Genomic DNA, 20,504 nt, shown 5'->3' with positions numbered 1-20,504 from the left:
CCTCAGTTACTACCAATTTATAGATCCTTATTTCCGAAAACACCCACCCCATTTTTTTCTAAATTCCTAGAATCAATCAATTGGTCAGGATGTAAATAGAGGGAATACTAAGGGTACTTTAGTTTAAGACCAGATGTTTCCAGAATTATTTATCTGAGACCGGGGAAACTGACCCTCAAATAGAACTCAATAAATCAAGACCGTTAAATTTGCCAGGTAATTTAATCTTGTCCATGAGTTATTTTAGGTGAGAGTGTGACGTATCTTTTCATTTAGAATTAGGGGCAGTTTTGTAAACTTGTGTCTTGATGAAAAAGTCAGTGCCAATCTACTGCCAAAAAATTGCCAGTGTCTTCTTCGTTTTTCTGCGGAATTTTGTAATTTTTTTAAGGATTAGAAAATTTGCTTTATTATTAATTAAATCTTTTTTATTAACAAAATAATATAAATTAGATAATTCTTGGATGGATAAATATTGTCATTAAAATAAAATATGATAATATTTATAACACCTATAAATAATTACTTTTTGCATACACGTTTAGAATGTATTACTCCATATGTTTCTTTTTATCTGTCATGATTAACTGAAAGCTTGGTTATTTGATAAGATTTTATAAACAAATTATATCATAATTTAAAATAATAATAATAAATATTTTTAAATATTTAAAAATGACAAATAAAAAAAACATGGATTTGTAACCTATAAAAAAGAACGACGAGAAGGGAATAACATTTTGCAAAAGTTAAATATACCCAAGAATATAAGGTCTAATTTTAGAAAAGCTTTTTAATCATTGGAAGCACTTTTGATTAATAGAAAATTTCTTTTGAAGTTAAAATTTTTTTCATAAAAAAAAATAAAATAAAATATAAAGACAGTGAAATAACTGTTTGCACCAAATAAATCATCAGGTTCTGAAACACACAAACCATCTTTCCATATTAATGTCTACAATGCATAAAAAGCTGTTTATAAAACTCATACATACTAACTATCACACAAAAATTTGATTAGGCAATAATAAAACCAGTACAATAATAAACATACCAACACAACAATTTAGAATAATAAGTTTAGAAATAAATGGGAAGACTTCCTAAAAAAAATTAAAAAATAAAAATAAAAATAAAAAGAGAGATGAGGAAAGTTGCAGTTGATCCAAACGGGTGACAAAATCACACCCTAAGAAAGAATCAACAACATGAACAAGCAAATTGAAACCAATATTTGTTCATGTCTTCCCATTTTTGATTTGATTCTTCAACCCCCATAAAACACATTCTATACAATTTTACAAACACATTGGTTACCACCTATTCACACCAAAAACAGGTAAACCAGCAGAGCTTTGATGCACATAAACCAGAAAAAGACGGAAATTCCGACTGTGAGGAACAAGCCTTCCCCCAAAGAACAAAATGATGAGAGCAACCATTTTTCTCTTTCTTTCTGTTAGCAGTTATAATTTAACCTGAACTTCTTTGTTGAAGTTAGCATATCCTTTTGTTGATTTTGTAGCAAAGCATTCCAATATCAGGCACGCATTTTCAAACCATTTCGAGGCCAGCTCTTATCGTTCTATCTGAATCGGGGAACCGAATAAATCCCTGAATGCTAACCCCACATAAGAATTTAAGGATCAGCAATGGTTCTGTCGAGGGATCATCACCCCGTACCATGCAAAGCTTTCAAGCTTTCTTCTTGTATAGTCCAGGAGACCAAGCGGCCGCCGGAATCACCGCTCAGTAACTGCTTGAGATCGTTAGTAATGTGTAGTGCGGTGACAGGATCTTTGTGGCGTTTGAGCACTTTATGGAGTAGTAACTTGTACTCCGGAGCCTTCCCGTGGAAACTCAAGCCTCCCATGCCCTCAGTCGGTGTCCGGCCCTTCCCATTCGCATCTTCTGAACTAAAATGCACCATGTTCCACACCTTGACAGCACCACTTTTGTGGCCTGTCACGTACCAGTTTGTATCCTGCCAGTCCGAGTAGATTGCACTCGCCACTGATAAGATCATGTCTGACGGAAGCTGAGAGGTATTCACAACAGCAAGACAGTCTCCGTTGACACTCCAGACTGCAAGCATGACCCCAGCAGCTGTTAAGATCTCTCCAGTTAGATCATTCACATGGACAGCTGAAACTGGTGTGGGGAACTCAGGGAGCTGTTTCACAAAGGCTAGACTACTCAGATCCCATAGAATAACACTGCAATCATCAGAACCACTCACAATAAGTGTGTAAGGATGGCTGACATAGAGGCATGTAATTTTAGCAGTGTGAGCACATAGAGCTCTCTCTAATCGCAGGCTACGCTGACCTTGAACCCCATCTTTGGCGAATCTCCAAACTGCGACCACGCCATCATCTCCCCCGGTGACCAGAACCTGACCATCTTGGCTCACCCCAGCACATTGTATCTGGTTCCCTCCATGAAGGCTCTCATGGGTTGCAAGGAGCCGGTCCTGGTCATAACTCATAATCCTCAAACTTCGATCAGGAAAACCCCACGCAATATACTTGCTGTATGTTGTTGGCTTGAGTAAGTTATTGGCCCCAGCAATGAGAATCTTTTCATGGAAGGTGACAATCTGAGTAATGGACCCAGAGCTCTTGCGGATCTCATGAGGAGCCAGATGAGCACTGTAACGGAGTGGATGAGGGGGTACTTTTCTGTCAGTTCGCCGTTTAACATGAGGCTTGAGGAATAACTGCTTCGGCGTCTGACCAAAATGATTGATTTGAGCTAGAATTGATGCTTTCATTGCAGGATCTGAAACTGAATCAATGTCTACACTTCCTTCATATGTGTAGTGATAGAAGACATTAACAGCATCTTCAGCTGCCTATGAGATTTTAAAAATATAGAGAAGTTCAGACCCTTCACAAGAGAAATTAAATATTTTTGATCCAGAGAACATAGCAAATTCTAAGATTGTGCCACAAATAGCTCTGCTTTTATGGTAATTACAACATTAACTAGGAGCATAAATAAATAGAGAGATGCCACAAAATATATATTTCAACTTATTTAGTACAGCATGATTAAATAAAACAATTGAAAACAACTTCACTGAATCTTGGCTGGTTTAAATTCTTTCTAGATACTTTTCTTATGGATTTGTTTGGATTGTTCATAGCCTGATTCACCACAAAAGTTCCAATAGAATAAAATAAGCAAAATCCAACCTGATGTGCCCTTAAAATTGACTGAGATTAAATTTTGCTTTTCAGACAATCCTATAATGGATCAAGCTTGAAATGTGTTACCCCTATCACAATCCAACAGTATTGCATCCCTAGGCAGCAAAATAGATACATGCATGCCCAACCAAATTCACACTTTAGTATCCTTTTTATCTTCATGAGTTAAAGGTTTCAGAATAAGAATCAAAAGAACTTGGATATTATATATATATATATATATATGTACTAGTGGCATATTATCTCAAGGTAATAGGATATTAATTACCTTGCCCCTTTGCTTATACCCGAATATAAGATCTATCCAATGGTGCAAATTTTCAGAAACATAATCTGATTCCAATGCTTCACGGTGCTTCTTGATGAATTCTCTTGCACTTCCTTTTGCCCAAGGGGGCAAAAGAACATCACCAACCTGAGAACAGCTTCAAGGTGATTCTCCACAAAACAATCTTGTAATCATAGACAAAATACTAGAGAAGTAACATATTTACAGTAGGAATCAAACAAAATATAAACGTTAGGGAGAAACCCATTGTAATTCACCTTCTCTCCTGACTGCTTTTCTCCCAAATCAAGATTAAACCTGTTCTCCAGAAACTCAGGCATGTAAAAGAACTCAGGAATTAGTTCCTTGACGTCAGATGTGTTACCCTTTCCAGCTGCACTTAACCATGTATCTCTAACACTGTTGAATAAACGGTCCGCATGGTCAAATTGCCCACCTTGTAGAGTCTGGTTTTCAGTACTGAATGGTGGCAATCTTAGAAGATAGAAAAGAACAATCCCCGCACTAGAATAATGAGAACCATAATGAAATTTGGGTACATCAGGGTCATCCCAGCTTTCATATCTGGATATGCCATTGAGGTAGACAAAGATAACATGGTTAGAAGTTTCAGTAATGAAAAGAAAAAAATTTAATTCAAAGAACACTAATTATAACTCCTTGGAGGTTTTTTCTTCCTTCTATATCTCCATTGCCTTCTTCCCAATCAATTTCTGGCTTTTATATCACCTTCTTATTTCTGTTTAAATTCACTAGTATATGTTGACAGTCTATATTTCAATTTAATGTTCCTCCTTTTTCAATTAATATTTGTCAATTTTCAATAATATTTTTCATTTATAATTGACACCGTTAGTTTATGTTTAACATTTGTCATTTCTATTTACAATCATGCCAATAGAAAGGAGGAACTAATAAAGAATAAAAACTTCCTCTTAGGATTTTTGAATAATTTGCCAAAATTAATTAAAGATCATGATTAAAATTAAGACGATTACCTCTTTTTAAATTCCTCTTCTCCCTCCACTGTTTGGCATCCCATTGGTTTGTCGAGCTTCCGGAAGGATCGAGAATTTGACAGGTCTAGAACATCACTCTCATAGTCAGCAAGAACCCAGGGAAATACCGGGTACTGTGTGAGGTCACTATAACCACGTCCTGCTAGAGTATTGAGATGCATGAGGTACTGAAAATTGCTAATTTCTCCATTTTGCCACCTCTTGGAAAAGGACTTGGCCATGAGCTTGAAAAGTCGGCTTCCCTCATTGCTCTCTTGTTTTGAAGAACCGGAAATCGTTGTGTCCAACCTGTCCAAGCATTTCTTATAATCAAATCTAAATATCACGCACTGTTTATAATAGTCATGAATGTTATCAGTCATTTTGATGTAATAAAAATAAGAGAAATGCTCAAATAATAATAATAACAACAACAACAATAAAAATAAACTGTAACTGTAAGAATAACATGAGTAAAGAAAGAGAAATGAGTAGATGTACATACGTGCTGTTCCGCGGAAGGTTCATGGCTATCAAATTTTTGAAAACTTCCTCCCTCTCTTTTTTATGGAACACAAGAAGATCATTACACCCATCTGTGCTAAATATCTCAACAGCAACAGGACGCAGCTGGTAATCACGTTTCAGGAGCTCATAAACACTATCAAGCTTCCACATATGCCATGGATGGGGAAGATTACCACTGTTACATGCCTTCTCCTTTCCCCATGCACCTCCATTATAAGCCCATGCTCTTCCACCAACAAATGTCCTGACTGACATGCTCCATGAAGAAGGTGATTTTATCTGGAAGTCAACATTGACAGAAAGATCCTTCTTTACACCCAAAGCTTGATCGATCACAGACAAATCATCTTCACTTTCCTTTTCGCAGATGCACCCAGACTCATCTATGTAAAAATTCTCAATAACATATAAACAGAGTTCTCCTATTAAAAAAATACCATCATGTTTGTCCAACCCCGCAACACGTTCACAATTGTATTTGAACCGTATTCTCTCAAGAGGTTCAAGGTAAGGTCTGATGAGATATTCACCATTATCATGCAGTTCCTTTTCTGACTTGTCATCTGATCCTCTTGCATCTTCAACTCTTATCGAAGATGACTGTCTCATAGAGCCCACATCAGATTTGCTGTTCAGAACATCTGTAGTTGGAACTGAAAATGCACTAGATGCAGCACCAAAGTCCATAGCAGAGTGAAGGCTTGGTTCATTCATGCTGCTACATCGGTCATCATTCCACCCAATGTGAGCAGATTCAGAGCCTTCAGCTTTAAGCTCATCTGCATCCTTAAAGTAAGATTCTTCTTCATCCTCTCCAAGCTCAAGAGACTTCTGCTTAGCACCATCTGAAAATAAGTTAAAACCTGACTCTGAATCAGATCCAGAGTTACCTGAACCATTCTCAAGCTTTTCTTTCTTGAGTTTTGTGTTTTCCAACTCCACACCTCTGGAGATTACATTCTGAATAATGTCAACTTTCAATTTGCAACGCTCAAGCTTCTTGCGCATGCGATATGGCCCTTCAATGGGACAAAGTTGCCATTCTGATTCCAAACAACTATGAATAGGGAAAATCCCTCTTTCATGAACAAGTTGTTGGATGTGTGTTTGCCATTCACTCTCAGCATGAAGAACCCATCCATACTTATCTTGACGAATGACCCTAAGCTCAGTTGACATTAGATCACGAACTAACTCAAGTGCATACCTCCGCTCATTTACCTGCTCCCAATGCTTCAGATCTGCCTTTGATGGCTGCAACTTTTTCACCATTTCTTTCTTGTGCCTGTCTTCCATGGTTTTTATTCTCACACCAGGAAATTTCGCTGACCCAGCAACCCGCTGCACCCACATAATAGCAGCACATTGTTCCAGTACTTGATTAATATTATGCTCAGAGCGTTCAAGCCATACAAGAAACATAGATGTACTTCCTGTCAGTAATTTGTCAAAACCTCCTCGAAGAACATCCAAATATTGACCTTGGTTAGGTTTGGATACAAGCAAGTCCTCAAGAGCAGAGCGGCGATGCAATAGAAGATACTTCATTAGATCTATTGCCAGGTTTTGTGCATTTTGCCTCTTATCACGGAAAAGAGAGATTAGATTTATACAAAGACAGCAAATCAAATCATTATCAAGATTGCTTGGACAAAGAATAAGTCTCTTGTTGGCCACAAGCAACTGCAGAACTGCACTGATATCCACAACAGACTCATCTTGTATAGATTGGGGAGGGGAAATCTTCACATTATCTGTCAGGAATCCCAGACGTGAAAGAAAATCCTCCTCACCAATTGATGTCAGAAAAGAAGGCAGGAAACAATACATTATCATGCGATTTGTGCTTTTGAAAATGCTCTGTACATAAGATTCAAGTTGCCTGCCTCCCCTTGTGATTGCTAAGCGGCTTTTTCCTGCAGGTTCTGCTTCTTCAACACGACCGTCTTTGTTGGCAAGTTGTAACATCGACAATAGAAACTCCAGAGTTCTTAATACTCCTACAGGTTGAGGAAAAGAGCCCAGATATACACGATCTACAACCAAACCGCAAAGAGCATCTAAGTTAACAGACCAGCGACTTTTATCAAGTCTTTTATCTTCTTCCTCATCATCTCGCAAGAGACGCCTTTCTAGGAAATTCATCAATCTACTTAGACACAAACCTTGGAAAACCAAGGCAGTCTCTGCATCCACGTATTGCAGAGCAGCATCTAAAATGCCCTCGACAAACTGGGTTGCTTTTAGCTGTTCTGCAATGATATCCGCAAGAACTTCTGCAATAAGATCTAACACAGAATGTGCTCCTGCAGAACAAGGACCACCACTGTAACCTGACTCCTCAATTTCAAGCAGAAGCTTTGCACTGATGGGAAATAACGCGTTCACCAATGACCGTTGTGAATCCCCCTTCAATTCAAGTGACGTGTGAAATTCATTAAGAGAAATTGAAGATTTCATTGATGCAGTTGTAGTTAGTTCTGCTTTGGATTCACTGTTACTCCCTATGCTGCCAAATAATGATGTTGAACCAACCACAGGGGAAGAAGTAGGTGTCTGCACTATTTTGGAATTTGACTTCTCAGAAAGGACAGGCGAATCAGGTACAATTAATGATGCAGAACCAAATGACTCAGTCGATTCAGTGAGATCCATATTCCCATTAGAATTGGGAAAATTATTTCCATGAGCAATGGAAGCAACTGAGATTGGTGTTATACTTGCCTCACCAAAGTCTTTCAGAGATAGGATATCTTCAGGCGAAGAGTTGCTGGACTCAAGATGCACTGAAGCACCTCTATTCACTTCATGAACATCCACAGTTTCATTTTGTAGTCCAACCACATCATCAGAGTTTGTGCTCTTTTGCTCCTGCGGATAACTTCCAATGCTCATGGAAGTCTTTACAGACATCTCCTGATCCACAGGCAAACTAGAAAAAGTATTTTGAGAGCTCTGGTTATCATCATTATCGTTCAAGTTACTCTCATCAGGAGCTCCACTTGTAAGGTCTTTTGCCATCTTCATTGCAGAATCAGCCCTGGAAAGAATAAAACTACTATTAGTTACACAATAATAACAACTGCAGTCGGTAATTATGAAATCTATATCCAATATGCTTCCATTTAAAGATGAAGAAAGCCTACTTTCATTGCAAAGCCAGATGAGGGTCTAAAAGAAAAATGTTCACAAGACAAGCACAAAGTTGACTAGTATTTCACTAACCTTACACATGAAAAATATAAATCCACACAATTGCCAAGAAATTCTGCCTGCCTGCATACAGCAGAAAATGGGGCACACATTTTGGCCAGGTCAACCATGAACCGCAAAATTGAAGTAGCAGTGGCAGGGGCTGCTGCTTCCCCACCCATCAAGCGAGCTGCATATGTTTTATGCATTAGAGCTTCACCTTGGAGTTCTCCAGAGGTGTCAGCTGATGCTTCTACAAGATCTGCAACAAAGCTACTGAGGTGTGTGAGATTGCCATTTTGGTGAGCAAGCATTAACTGCACACTCAATCTGTCAAATGTGGATTTCGCCATTGGAATCACAGAATCTAAAAGCTCCACAAATCTCAACTCTTCTTGGTTCCCATCACTAGGCATAAGGGCATGAAAATCCAACATGCGGACTTCTGGTACTCTTGGATAGACATCCTTTCCAAATATTAAACAGAAAAGTATGTAATATATTTCTGGAGAATCATAAAAACTGGAAAGTACACGTGCTAACCCTTGGTAGCCTCCACTGTTGCGAAACTTAAGGGAAAATGTTGGAGAAGAAGCAAGGCTCACTCCAAGAAGAGTTATGATCCATCTCATACTGGTTGGATGGACAGCTTCATCAAGAAAGTATGTGATCAACTTGGATGAAACAATCTTGTGCCACTGCTCAAGTAATTCCTCAGAATTAATGGTCACTTGTAGGTCGATAAGCATCTCCAACAGCATGTTCCTAACAATAACATGCTTACCCATCATCTCCCGAATAATTTGATGGTTTGGCATCAGTGCAGGGGGGTCGAATGTCATGATCACAAACCTGACAACAAGTTCCAACTCAGAAGGTAAAAAGCCATCCTCTAGAATAACACCTAGCAAGACCACCAGCTTTTCCAAAACAGGAATTTCCACATCACCCCTTTGCAGAGTTACGAGTAGATGCTGGACAAGATTGATCTGACGTAAGATTGTAAGGTTATGATTTCTATACCAATGCATGGAAACCAACCGCTCAAGAAAGCCAAGTAGTGTTATTTGAATGGAAACAGGAGCAGCAACCCACAGCGTCCAATCCAGTAGGACATGCTCCACCATATCTGCATTTGACAGCACAATACAATTTACAGTTTCTGCTGGCAAATCTGAGTTTTCAAGCTCTGAAATATGGCTAAACGTGTCCTTATGCACAGAGTAATCATCCAGATCTACATGAGATCCAAAGGAGGAAATTTCATCAGAAAATTTTGCCAAGGTAAGATCCTGAAGGCTGGACTCTGGGGAGACCTGAAAAGGGGAGGTTCCAGGTCGGTTTGCTTGCAACTTCTGTGGCTCAGGAAAGGAGGCCTCACATGCTGCTATTTGGAAAAAGATCTCAAGTGACTGCATGTCGAACAAGGTCATTCTACGATGAAGGAACAGAGCAAGCAAGTGATACCCTCTCAATGCCTGCATTTCCTGCACATTCTGAGGACTCTGATTTAGCGAGCATGCAAGTAACGCCAAAGACATATGCAACATATCCTTGGTTTCAGCAGCTTCAACAAGAGCAAGGACAACTGCCATTCCACCAACTATGCGGATGCTATCTCCAATTATGCACTGACTGCAAATATAAACATCTCCATTAAGACGACCATAGCGTGGTATACCTGCATAACATAAAAGATAAGAATTAGCTTAAAAGGGTCATATAATACATAAGTGTAAACAGAGCTCAGGAAATACAAACCGCCAATGGGGGAAGCAGCAGTTGACATGGGATCAACAAGATTGAGCATGGATAGTGTTCCAGATGCCCTAAATGCTTCTGATGTCGTTCCATCAAATGCAAATATAAGCTTCTTCCCGGATAACTGTAATGACAGATTTGTTAACCTTTCCAGGTCCCACACAATCCCACTGCCATCAGATTTAGGAGTTCCTTGTTTATTAGAACCATCAATCCTCTGCATATTTGAAACTGTGCGTAGTTCAGCATCCAAAGAATCTAAGATTGCCATGCTACCCCCGCCACAAGCTTGGTTTGGCACAAATCTCAATAGATCTGTGTCCTGGAATAGCCCACTATATCCCTGACCAAGAATGTACATGAAACATATGCAGCCTGAGGAGAGCACCTCTTCAAAGAGATAACAGGAACGCAACCTCCATGAGAAGTCTGAAACTTTTGAACGGGAAACCGGAGTACCAAGAGTAACTTGCAAGGATTTACCACCTGGAGAAGGTGAGTACCCAAGCTTTCCAGTATGTATTAATTTTCCATCAAGGTAAAGATATGCTATACTGGCCTGGAATAGTCCTGCTAATGCATTAGGTTTGCTGTGAACAACTGCAAGGTGATGCCACCTTCCCTCTTCCATTTCCACACCAGGAAATGACAGCGATGAAGAGTTGCTGGTTGCGAGGGTTATCAAACCATTGTTTTGAAGGTAGAGTTCTGCATACAATGTATTGGCATCATCACCTGAACCCACTGAAAAAATACGCAATATATTCCTACCAGAACCCTTTGTTAATGATTGATCTGATTCTTTGACTTGGCTCTTTGAGAAATTTTGACACTGAAACCAGCATACAAAGGAATATCCAGCAGCAGGAGGCCATGTTCTTTCCCCTAAAGGCACTTGAATAGAAGCATGCCCGATTTTGCTCATGTCCATCTCAACAAATGGACCAAGAGAAACATTGGCCGACCTTAAATCTTCCCTATGGACTAACTTCTCCATCATAGCAACAATAAGAGGACTTGAACTTTTCATTTTCTTTTGAAGTGTATAACGAAAAAGAGTTCGGAGCTCCGAAGAAGATAGCCTGTTAAAGAAGTATGGTTATCTATGACAAGAAATGCACAAACAATTCTAGGTAGATAATAGCATATTTTAGGAATAGTTATGAACAAAACAAACAGAATACTAACCTGTAAGATCCTAGTATCTCCACGATCCGCAAAGCTTGCGTAAGCAATGAGGATGAACCCAAAAGAAATGGGCTCACTGTCTCTAGCAGAAGTCCGACGCAACCTATATTCAAGGGAACAGAGACTAATATTTGAATGGAAAAATTAAAGACACAAATCATGTTTACACAAATAATATTTTTTCTTTTTCTCTCACCTACTGATGTTAAGTTCTCCTGATTGAATGGACTGGCCTCAGAAAGTTTTTCAACAAAGGTCAGTATATCCAGCTGCACTTTTGGTGTAAAGAGTAACAAGGAACGAATAAGCACTGCAATAGCACTAGCATTGTATACTCTCTCCTTCTCAAACCTATTAGAATTAAGAGATGCGCTTGAAAGAAAACTTTCTGCATACTCCTCAAAATTATCTGATGTTGGAGAGCTATCTGTTTGAAACATGGTGGATGGAGGAAGAACAATTTCAAGTGCAAGCTCCAACAATACCTGGATAACTTGTTTCTCACAATCCACACAAAGCAAACCCGACTCACAAAGAAGATCATAAAAGGTTTGTGATGACAGGACAGTATGAAGTCTTAATCTATTAATCGCATTATTGCATACACCAGCCGTCATAACACGCAACAGAAAAATGAAAACCTTCAGATAATCCAATAGAGTAGCTGGTTTTTCTCCATGTTCTTCTCCAAGCTGAAAACTGTGCAAAGTAGTCAATAAAAGGGAAAACCCGGTGGTTTCTCCAAAAACACGTTGAGCTGAAGTATTAGCTCCAAGCATGCGCCACAATGCCCCAAAAGTATCACACTTCGCATCATTCTGAAGTTTATACTGAGATCCAGATACACCTGTTATCATCCCACTTTTGAGAATTTCAACTAGAGTTCCTAATTCCTCTGAATGAGCCTGAAAAATTAAACCATCAGTATCTAGAAAAAATAAAAATTGTTGAATTGGTATTATCGACTATAGCATTATTCATACAAATTGAGAAGACTGAGTTTACTGACTTTATAAGAATGATAACAAGACAATATCGAGTAATGAAGATAAACTAATGAACAGAAAATTGATTCACAGACAAGTTTTACCAAGAAGCACATAAATCAAGGTTATGCCTGTCAGATATGACACTAACCTGGATAGCATCTTCAATGATCAGACAAGTTAACAAACGCAAAACCCCAGGACGATGGTCCTCTGATGCCAAAAACGGAAGAACTACAGCAACCCCATTAGACAATCGGAATGCTTGTTGGTTTGCTTCTGCTTTTTTTAATAATGAGAATAGGCAGTCCCATGCGACAGAAATTGTCCTTTCATCCTCAAATACAGGAAACTTCCCAGAGCCAGACGCCATAAGTTTGGGTGAAGAAAGAATGGCATCTTTATTGTCCATGTGTTTCTTAAAACTACTTGAACCAGATTTTCTCTCCAAGATGCTAAAGTCTTTATTTTCATGTTCTGCACCTGTAAAAAGCTTGTGTTGTTTCAAATCATCTAACAGAACCTCTAGAACACCAACTTCTCGAAGAACTTTTTTGTATTGCTGATCGAAGGACAAGAGCTTTACAAAGAAGGCAAGAATTGTATGCTTCAAACTATATGTAATAGGTTGTTGCAATAAGCAGCAAAGTGAAAGCAATTCTTGTTCAGGAACACAGTTCACAACAGTAACAGCGTATTCCAATATTTTCAGTATTATTTCCTGCAATGATGAAGGAAAGCCTGCCATGTTCAGAATGAAGAGGGGAACTGTCCTCAACTGCTGACACATCTTATAGTTATCAAGATGACTTGAGAATATTTTGAACATTCTATTCAACACCTCAGCTTGGAGTTCTGTGCTATCGGCCTTAAGAAAAATATCTTGCAACATCTGAATGGCTTCAAGATCTTTAACCTTAGCATTACCCTTACCCCAAATCTCATCTCCCATCATATCAGCAGATGGTGTCCGACTTCTGTTATGGCCTCCAACCTTTCCATATGTACCTTTTGAATTTTTCATACCAAGGGAAGTGTCTGCTTCAGGACCCGTTTGTGCTAGATTGACAAGAACATCAAGTAGTCTTGCCAATGCTGGAGACAAGTGTGACGATGAGGCATGAGCTGCCCCAGAAGAACTCTCCTCAGCCAAACTAGAAGCAGGGTTGGAAACAACTGCATGGGATGTTGCTTCTAGAGAAGGTTCAGAAGTAGAACCTTTGATCTGGGCTGTTTGCAAACCAGATAATTTCAAAGCAAATTGTACAAGAAACTGATATCCATGGGCATTATGTATATCTTCTCTGAGCTTAACAGAACCAGCCTCTACAGATAACACACAAATTAAAACCCAAATTAAGATAAGTAATCATCAAACACTTGTCTAAATGAACAAAACATAACCACCAAGAACATAAATTCTACAGTATGTTATGCTTAAATCAACAACAAGGATAGAGGTAATTAGACAAAGCAGAAGATGCAACATACAAAATGAATGTATTCTCACCAGGTCTATACGACAATTCAACACATTCCAGTAGCAAGTCTACTATGCCCATAGTGTATGCAGGATCACCCTTCTCCGGGTCAAAGTCTTTGACAGCCATTAAAAGAACTTTTATCTACAAATATGATTGGTAAAAGACCCGAAAAGGTTACAAATATAAAATAGGACAGAGTTGAAAATTGATAGATTACCCAGAAAGAGGTTAGAAGACGAAATGGATTGAAGGAATGCCATATGCATGCATTGCACATATCAAAAGCAAGGGCAATACAAAGAGAAGTCACAGTAAATGGCATACCAAATGATGCCTTTGTATATATCTTGCTGTGCTTCCATTGTCATTCACAAGAAGAAGACCGAGAATCTGCATGGAGCATAAGGGTAAATAAAAACACAAGAATTGACAGTACCCAGAATTGAACCAGTTGTCAACAACTTAGGACTCCAAAAATATCTACAAACCTGCATGGCATGTCGATGAAGCTGGATAGTGTGCAAAGGAACTAGGCCTTCTCTAAATTGTGCAAATACAGCCAATGAACCATTTGCCACCATCTCAAATAGAACCTGAAGTGAGTCATCTTCAATCAAACTTAGAGCAGCTGAAGGATGACTTGCTAGTGCCTTCATGATGTGCACAACACTTCCCTCTACCTGAATAGAAAAAGACATAACAAGATCACCCAGAACTTCACAACTGAGTTTTACAATGGTAAAATCTAGATATAAAATTCAAGCAATAGAATGACATTTTGGCTATGCAGGTCCTAGAGGCAAGTCAAATATATTGCACAAGGTATAATGACCTCCAAATGATCTGAACTTAAGAAATTATTACACCTAACTGTCGCATAAGAAAATTTTAAACGAGCAGCAAGCAGTGCCAGAAGTTAGAGAGAAATGAATAATATATAAAAACACTCAAATGCCTTCACTCGGTTTGATATAAAGGAACAATTTGGACTTCGTACATGGATTGCATTCTACCAAACAAAATAGCACAAAGCACGTAATGGAATTTTAGATTGCAAAATTCATAAAAGGCAACTACCTCAAGCCGACGAACTTGCATAGCATCCTTATCCTTCAGCACACCCATTGAAACTGATTCATCATGACCAACCATGGATTTGGTTTGCTTCAGCTCATCAGATTTTAGGAGCGCATTGAGGATTTGAATCAGACAACATAAAATGCCAGAATCCAACAATGGTTGTTTATCAACCGGCTGTCAAACAAAAAGATTATAAATAATTACCTATCATTATGCCCTTTGCAAATGCACCTGTATAAGCTTTGGTCCCTACAAATATCAATATGATGGGATTTTCAAGCATGTTTGCTTTTAAGCTAAAGTAGCAAATGTAAGTGCAAGTTTACATTTTGGAGGAATATTGACCAATGAAGTATAGCACTAACACAATTGAGGCTTTCTGATGCAACGAAGAATTTTCAGCTAATAAAAGCAATTATAGGCTGCAAGACATCGCCTGCTGCACTAGTCAGCATAACATTTCAATTCATTTAAGCAATTAAAGCACTCAAACTTAAGTGAAAAAGGTACATTACAAACCAACAGGAGTTCTGGCACATGGTAAAATAAAAAAATAAATAAATAAATCAAAAAGAAAGAAAGAAAAAAAGAGAAGGCTGCCAATCCTACAACACAGACTAGCAAGAAAAACAGGAATGGTGAAGTGCCCAATGAAGGAAGCAATGAGACTTAAGATAATGGAAATTTATTAAAAAGAAAAAAAAAGGAGAGAGAGACAAAATAAATCCTACCCAATCTATTCCCCATTTAAAAATCCTGAAAACTGCCCCAATTTCATCTCCGTCTTCTCAGTATACATTCTCCAACAAAAGAGATAAAAAAAAAAAAAGAAGAACCTTGAATTAACCATGGGAATTACATAAGGCATTATATATAGTAGGTTTCGTTACAAAATTTGTCAGCTAAATCTTCTAGGAAAACTATATTCATCATCTGCATATTGCTATTTTTTTTTTTCTGTAGGAGTCCTATGACCTAAGACAGCTATTTATCCCTGATCATCCTACTAAACCAAGAGTATTATCAATGTGCATTCATCAATGAAAAAATTTCTCTCTCATTTAGTCATAAAAAATGATAAGCTTTTAGTTATTTCTCCAAAGAGACAGTTCTCTATACTCCAAGAGCATAGCTTAAATTAGGCAGCCATATGCCCTTGCAGACTTGCACAAAATAGCAATTGTATACCAATATAAGTTAATGTAACAGTACCAAGAATGAAGCACGCAGAAAGCAGAAAGATCTTTCGCTAAAAGACAAATGTGACAACACAAGAAGAAACTCATCAAGTGCTGCTTACTAACAGGACTAACGTAAGCTAACTATAGATGCAAATACTAAGAAACATCAAACATAACAATCTTAACATGGAATAAAGTGATATCTTTTGGCATTCCAAAACAAAACAATGAATAAAAGAATTACTAATTCAAAATGATTGTAAATTAAAAGAGTAACGTTTGCACATACCCCAGAAACAAGAACTTCCACTGCATATAACAAATTAGAACCAGGACAAATGCCATCCTGCAGAATAAATATAAAGCCATAAATTTCAAATTTTATGTGCAAGAAAATTTGGGTCCATGCTATGAAATTCATGTTTAAACTATAACAAACTATGAATTTTGGGTCTGTGTGTTACACTTCTTGATGTCTTTGAATTGAAAAAGTGCACTTCAACATGTAGTACAAGTCAATTGCAAATAACTATTAAGAAAAAATAGCTTCATTCTGCAGGAAGCAGATGTAATGTGGATGAAGGCAAACCTTTGTGACTTCAGAAAAGAATCCAATGACACTTGAAACATGCAAAGATCTTCCCTTGCTATAGATTCTCAATTTCTCAACATCAGTAACAAAGGCTCTTCCAACTACAAAAGAAAAAATGTGCGCTTCCACTAATCTGAGAGCAATTATAAGATCGGTCAGCAAGGAATTGAAATCCAGAGAACAACTACACAAACAAGAAGCAATTAGTAATGTTCCAAAGATTTCAAATACACAAGCATATTAGTATAAGGCTAAACCATAAACCTTATGGCACTGTATATTAAAGTTCCATACAGATTTGGGGTAACTATGAATTCCAGGGATATGGCTATGAGTTATAATTCTATGTAGTTTTCAAAGTTGAAAGTTCTAATTTTCCTTCAAGAGGATTTTTGAGCATATGCCTAGAGTGCAAAATATAGATAGTTTATCAAAAATGGAAGCAAGCAATTATATGAAATTGGTTAAAGGAAAGAACTCTTACTTTGGTACTAACTGAGCTACACTAGATTGTTGCTTCACTAGTCTACAGAAAATTTCAACAGCCATGTTTAAGGCCATTTCTTTCTCCTGCATTGATTCATATGCAAACACATCAGTGATTATGAATATTAATCTCACAGCAAGACCATTTCACAAGCCATGGCAGGGCAATTAAAGACCTTCTCAGAGCTGGAAGAGCGGAATTCTTCCCAAAACTTCTTGAAGTCCAATTCCAAATCATGCTTGTCTCTGCATTATAAAGCGATAATCAAACTGTCATTCTCATACCACAAAGGCTGAAACATGAGAACCAAACTTTTCCAAACCGTAAAGTTAGAGTATATTAAATCACAAGACCATTGCAAGTTTAGAAGCAATATTTATAGTATGAAAGCAAATATATGATTCCAAAGAATGCAATATATCACATTCAAAATGAAAGGAAACTCTAGACATGTTTGCAGCCTGTTTCTTTCTATATCAATTTAAGGTAGGTAGTTCAACATAAAAAGATCCAAAATTTAAACTGGAAGCTAGCGAATGTCAGTTATAAATTGGTCATTGTATTTTTATTATATGACTTGGAAGCCCTTCTAATTAGCTAGAGGATTGTGATGCTGGACAATACCAAGTAGACTACAGGAAGAATCTATAGAGCTCATTGTCCACAAATTTTCTTGTCGTGTTTCAATGATAGATAATTCACTGTAAATGCATTGAAATTCAAGTAATGCACAGAATGTCAATCAGAAATTTCTTAAATTAAGAAAGAAGCAAAAAAATACAAGCCACTGAGGAAAGAAGAAACGACAAATCAACAAGAATTTGGATCTTTAACGGTGTACTCATGTAATAAGAATTTGGAAACGACAAATCAATAAAAACAATGGCAATTAGCATATTGGATATTTTGCTAAAAACATGAACAATGATTGTTTATAGATCGAAGCGCTCATAAGAGTCCAAATACAAACACCATAAAAAATTGTGACCTAAAGTTGAGGAGAAAAAGAAAGGCTTCACGACAAAAACAGTTGTCCATCGGGCAGTGGACTCGTGAAAATAGCCATCATTACTATGAGCTTGCATGGCTAAAAGCTAGCAGAAAACTATGTTCGTGATGGTCAAACGAATTAGAAATAACTGGTTTTGATATCATAACCATTAAAGCATTTCATTGCATCCTAATGAAATAGACTAATTATGGAGGTTTTATGCTAAGGTATGCATTGGTGATTCCAATTTTTATGGTAGAACTTTTCAAAGTTGCAGTAAGCAGCCACCGGATGACACTAAGATCAACTTCATAATCCAAGAAAAGCAAGAACAAATTGATGATCAACTTCATGCAGCAGCAAAAGGAAAACTCATATTCTATAGAGCTATATTGTGCACGGATGAAACATTAAGCGTTACATTGTCTTTGGGGAAAACTAAGATCTGCATTTATCAATTTCACCAAGAGAGTTCCAGCACCTTTCTTGAAGTAAACCCCGGGCAAATAAAATACACAAGTTTATAAAATAAAAGCTCAATGTTTTTCTGTGCTAGTAACTATCAAAAGTTCAAAAATTCTGTCTTTCTATATGATAGCCTTATGCCTACTAAGAAAATAAAAGCTCAGATTTCCTCCAACTCTCCTCTCAGAAACCTATCCATATCCTCTCGATCAACAAATCAGCAAGAGAAGAAGATCGAGAACCGATGTCAAAATGCAAATAAAGCCCATCAAAATGAAACCTTTGAGCGATCAAGCATGAAAACAGAACAGACCTGGCAGGAGACGACGCATGGGAGAGATCCTCGAGGGATGGAGTAGGATCGGGAGCTCTAGAGATCGCATCTCCAGGTCCAGAGGCAACAAAAACCCGCTCTCTATCCGGCGAAGGATGCGATTGCGTAAGGCCGACCTTCTCCTTGATGTCCTTGAGCAATGAGGACCATTTCATCGTCTTCCGCGATGACTGAAACATGAGGTCCTCATCCGAAGACCCCAACCAACCTGAATCCTTTCCAAATCCCTTCCGATCGAAAAAAAACCCACGAAAATCAATCCCAGAAGCAAAGATCACCCGTTCAACGGATCAGGATCAAAGGGCAGCAGATCCGGCTGGTTCCCGGCCGATTTCCACCCGATTTTCACCGCGCTTGTTCGATTCCGATAGCTTTGGAGGCAAGCCTAGCTGTGATTTCAACGCGGATTTCTGAGATCAATGCAGCTTCCGAGAGAAATGGGGGCGATGATTTGGAATGGAAGGCGAGAAGAAGAGGTCGTTTGCGGTCTCTCTCTTTCTCTCTCTAAAGCGGCGCTTTCTCTCTCTCTCTCTCTCTCTCTCTCTCTCTAAAAACGTCAGAGAGCTCCAGGTGGACGCGCTTGCCTCTTTTTTTTTTCCCTTTTTTAAAATTTTTTTTTTATTTTTATTGTTTCCTTTTTAAAATTATTTCCTTTTTCTTTTTTTTAAAAATTTTTTTTTATTTGAATTGAATATATGTACTGTTATAAAAAAATAAAAAAATAGGAAATCATGTCCAATTTTATGTATATAGATATAAAAAATTCAGATTCTCTTTAGGTATAGTGGTTAACCAAAGATAATCGATTTTATAAATAATAAATAATAATTTAATAATTAATTAATTAATTAATTAATTATATAAACAATTTTCTCGCTGTCAGAAAACAGTTTGACTTTTTGTTATATAGAATACTCGAGAAAATCAAATTTATACATTGACAAGTAAATTAAAAAAATTCAAATAGTTTGCTTAATTATATTCTTTCATAAAAATTATATTTTTTTTAATTGATTCAAACAATTTTTGTATTACGTATGTGAAAAAAATAATAATTTAATTATTTATTTTTGAGCGAGCGTTAAGCAAAACCTTTAAATATATTTAATTTTAAATTATGTTAATAAAATTTTTTTATATATAAATATGGACAAATCATATAATAGAGATAGATACACTTAAGTAACTGAACATAATAAATTTATTAAAAATAATACAAAGATAATATTTTTAATATACGGTCAAGATGTATCTCACATAGGATGAAGAATTTAAATTTAATTGAATTTTAATAACAATATGAAAATGTGTAACAGACGTGGGATGCTTATTTCATAGATTAATAGGACCCTATATTTTAATTATTTTTTAAATTATAAATACTTAATTCTCAAAGGCGGTCTTTGGCCTCAAGGTCATGATATGTCCATTTTCTCATTTAAAATATCTATAAATTTATTTAATCATGGTTTTGTAGTTGGTTCATGGTGATCATAATGGCCACATGACATGAGAAATAAATGCTCTCATTGTATGATATAAAATAAAGCTTGATTCACAAAATTATTTAAAAAAAAAAAAAAATAGACAAAATCAATTTTAAATTTAATTAAATAATCTTAAAATATAACTCGATTTTACAATCTTCAATCACAATTTGTCTCTGTTTCAATTAGACAAGAAAATAAATAATTAAATAAATTATTGCATATACATAATTTTTTTTTTAAAAAAAA

The 20,504-nt window shown here is 37.0% G+C and overlaps 1 protein-coding gene across 2 annotated transcripts; it reads right to left on the bottom strand.

Moving 5' to 3' along the window:
* Window positions 1-999: 999 nt before the first annotated feature.
* On the bottom strand, window positions 1,000-19,278 carry LOC120283580 (protein SPIRRIG). 2 transcript variants are annotated; one of them, XM_039290287.1, is made up of 19 exons: window positions 18,748-19,278; window positions 17,154-17,223; window positions 16,976-17,061; window positions 16,489-16,675; window positions 16,189-16,245; window positions 14,716-14,892; window positions 14,127-14,318; window positions 13,963-14,028; window positions 13,665-13,779; window positions 12,306-13,480; window positions 11,365-12,073; window positions 11,169-11,271; window positions 9,981-11,062; window positions 8,253-9,900; window positions 5,005-8,067; window positions 4,500-4,808; window positions 3,759-4,065; window positions 3,481-3,627; window positions 1,000-2,854 (listed from the first exon to the last, which is right to left on the bottom strand). In XM_039290287.1, the coding sequence occupies exons 1-19, from the start codon at window positions 18,945-18,947 to the stop codon at window positions 1,673-1,675; spliced, it is 10,875 nt and encodes a 3,624-aa protein (XP_039146221.1). In that variant the 5' UTR covers window positions 18,948-19,278; the 3' UTR covers window positions 1,000-1,672. The 2 variants fall into 2 exon arrangements, with proteins under 2 accessions (XP_039146221.1, XP_039146222.1); XM_039290288.1 differs by having other exon boundaries at window positions 16,489-16,624.
* Window positions 19,279-20,504: the final 1,226 nt, after the last annotated feature.

The sequence above is a fragment of the Dioscorea cayenensis genome, chromosome 19 (genome assembly GCF_009730915.1).
Source record: "Dioscorea cayenensis subsp. rotundata cultivar TDr96_F1 chromosome 19, TDr96_F1_v2_PseudoChromosome.rev07_lg8_w22 25.fasta, whole genome shotgun sequence".
NCBI lineage: Eukaryota > Viridiplantae > Streptophyta > Magnoliopsida > Dioscoreales > Dioscoreaceae > Dioscorea > Dioscorea cayenensis.
Note: the sequence above shows the minus strand (reverse complement) of the source record. Positions and strands in the feature narration are given on the sequence as shown.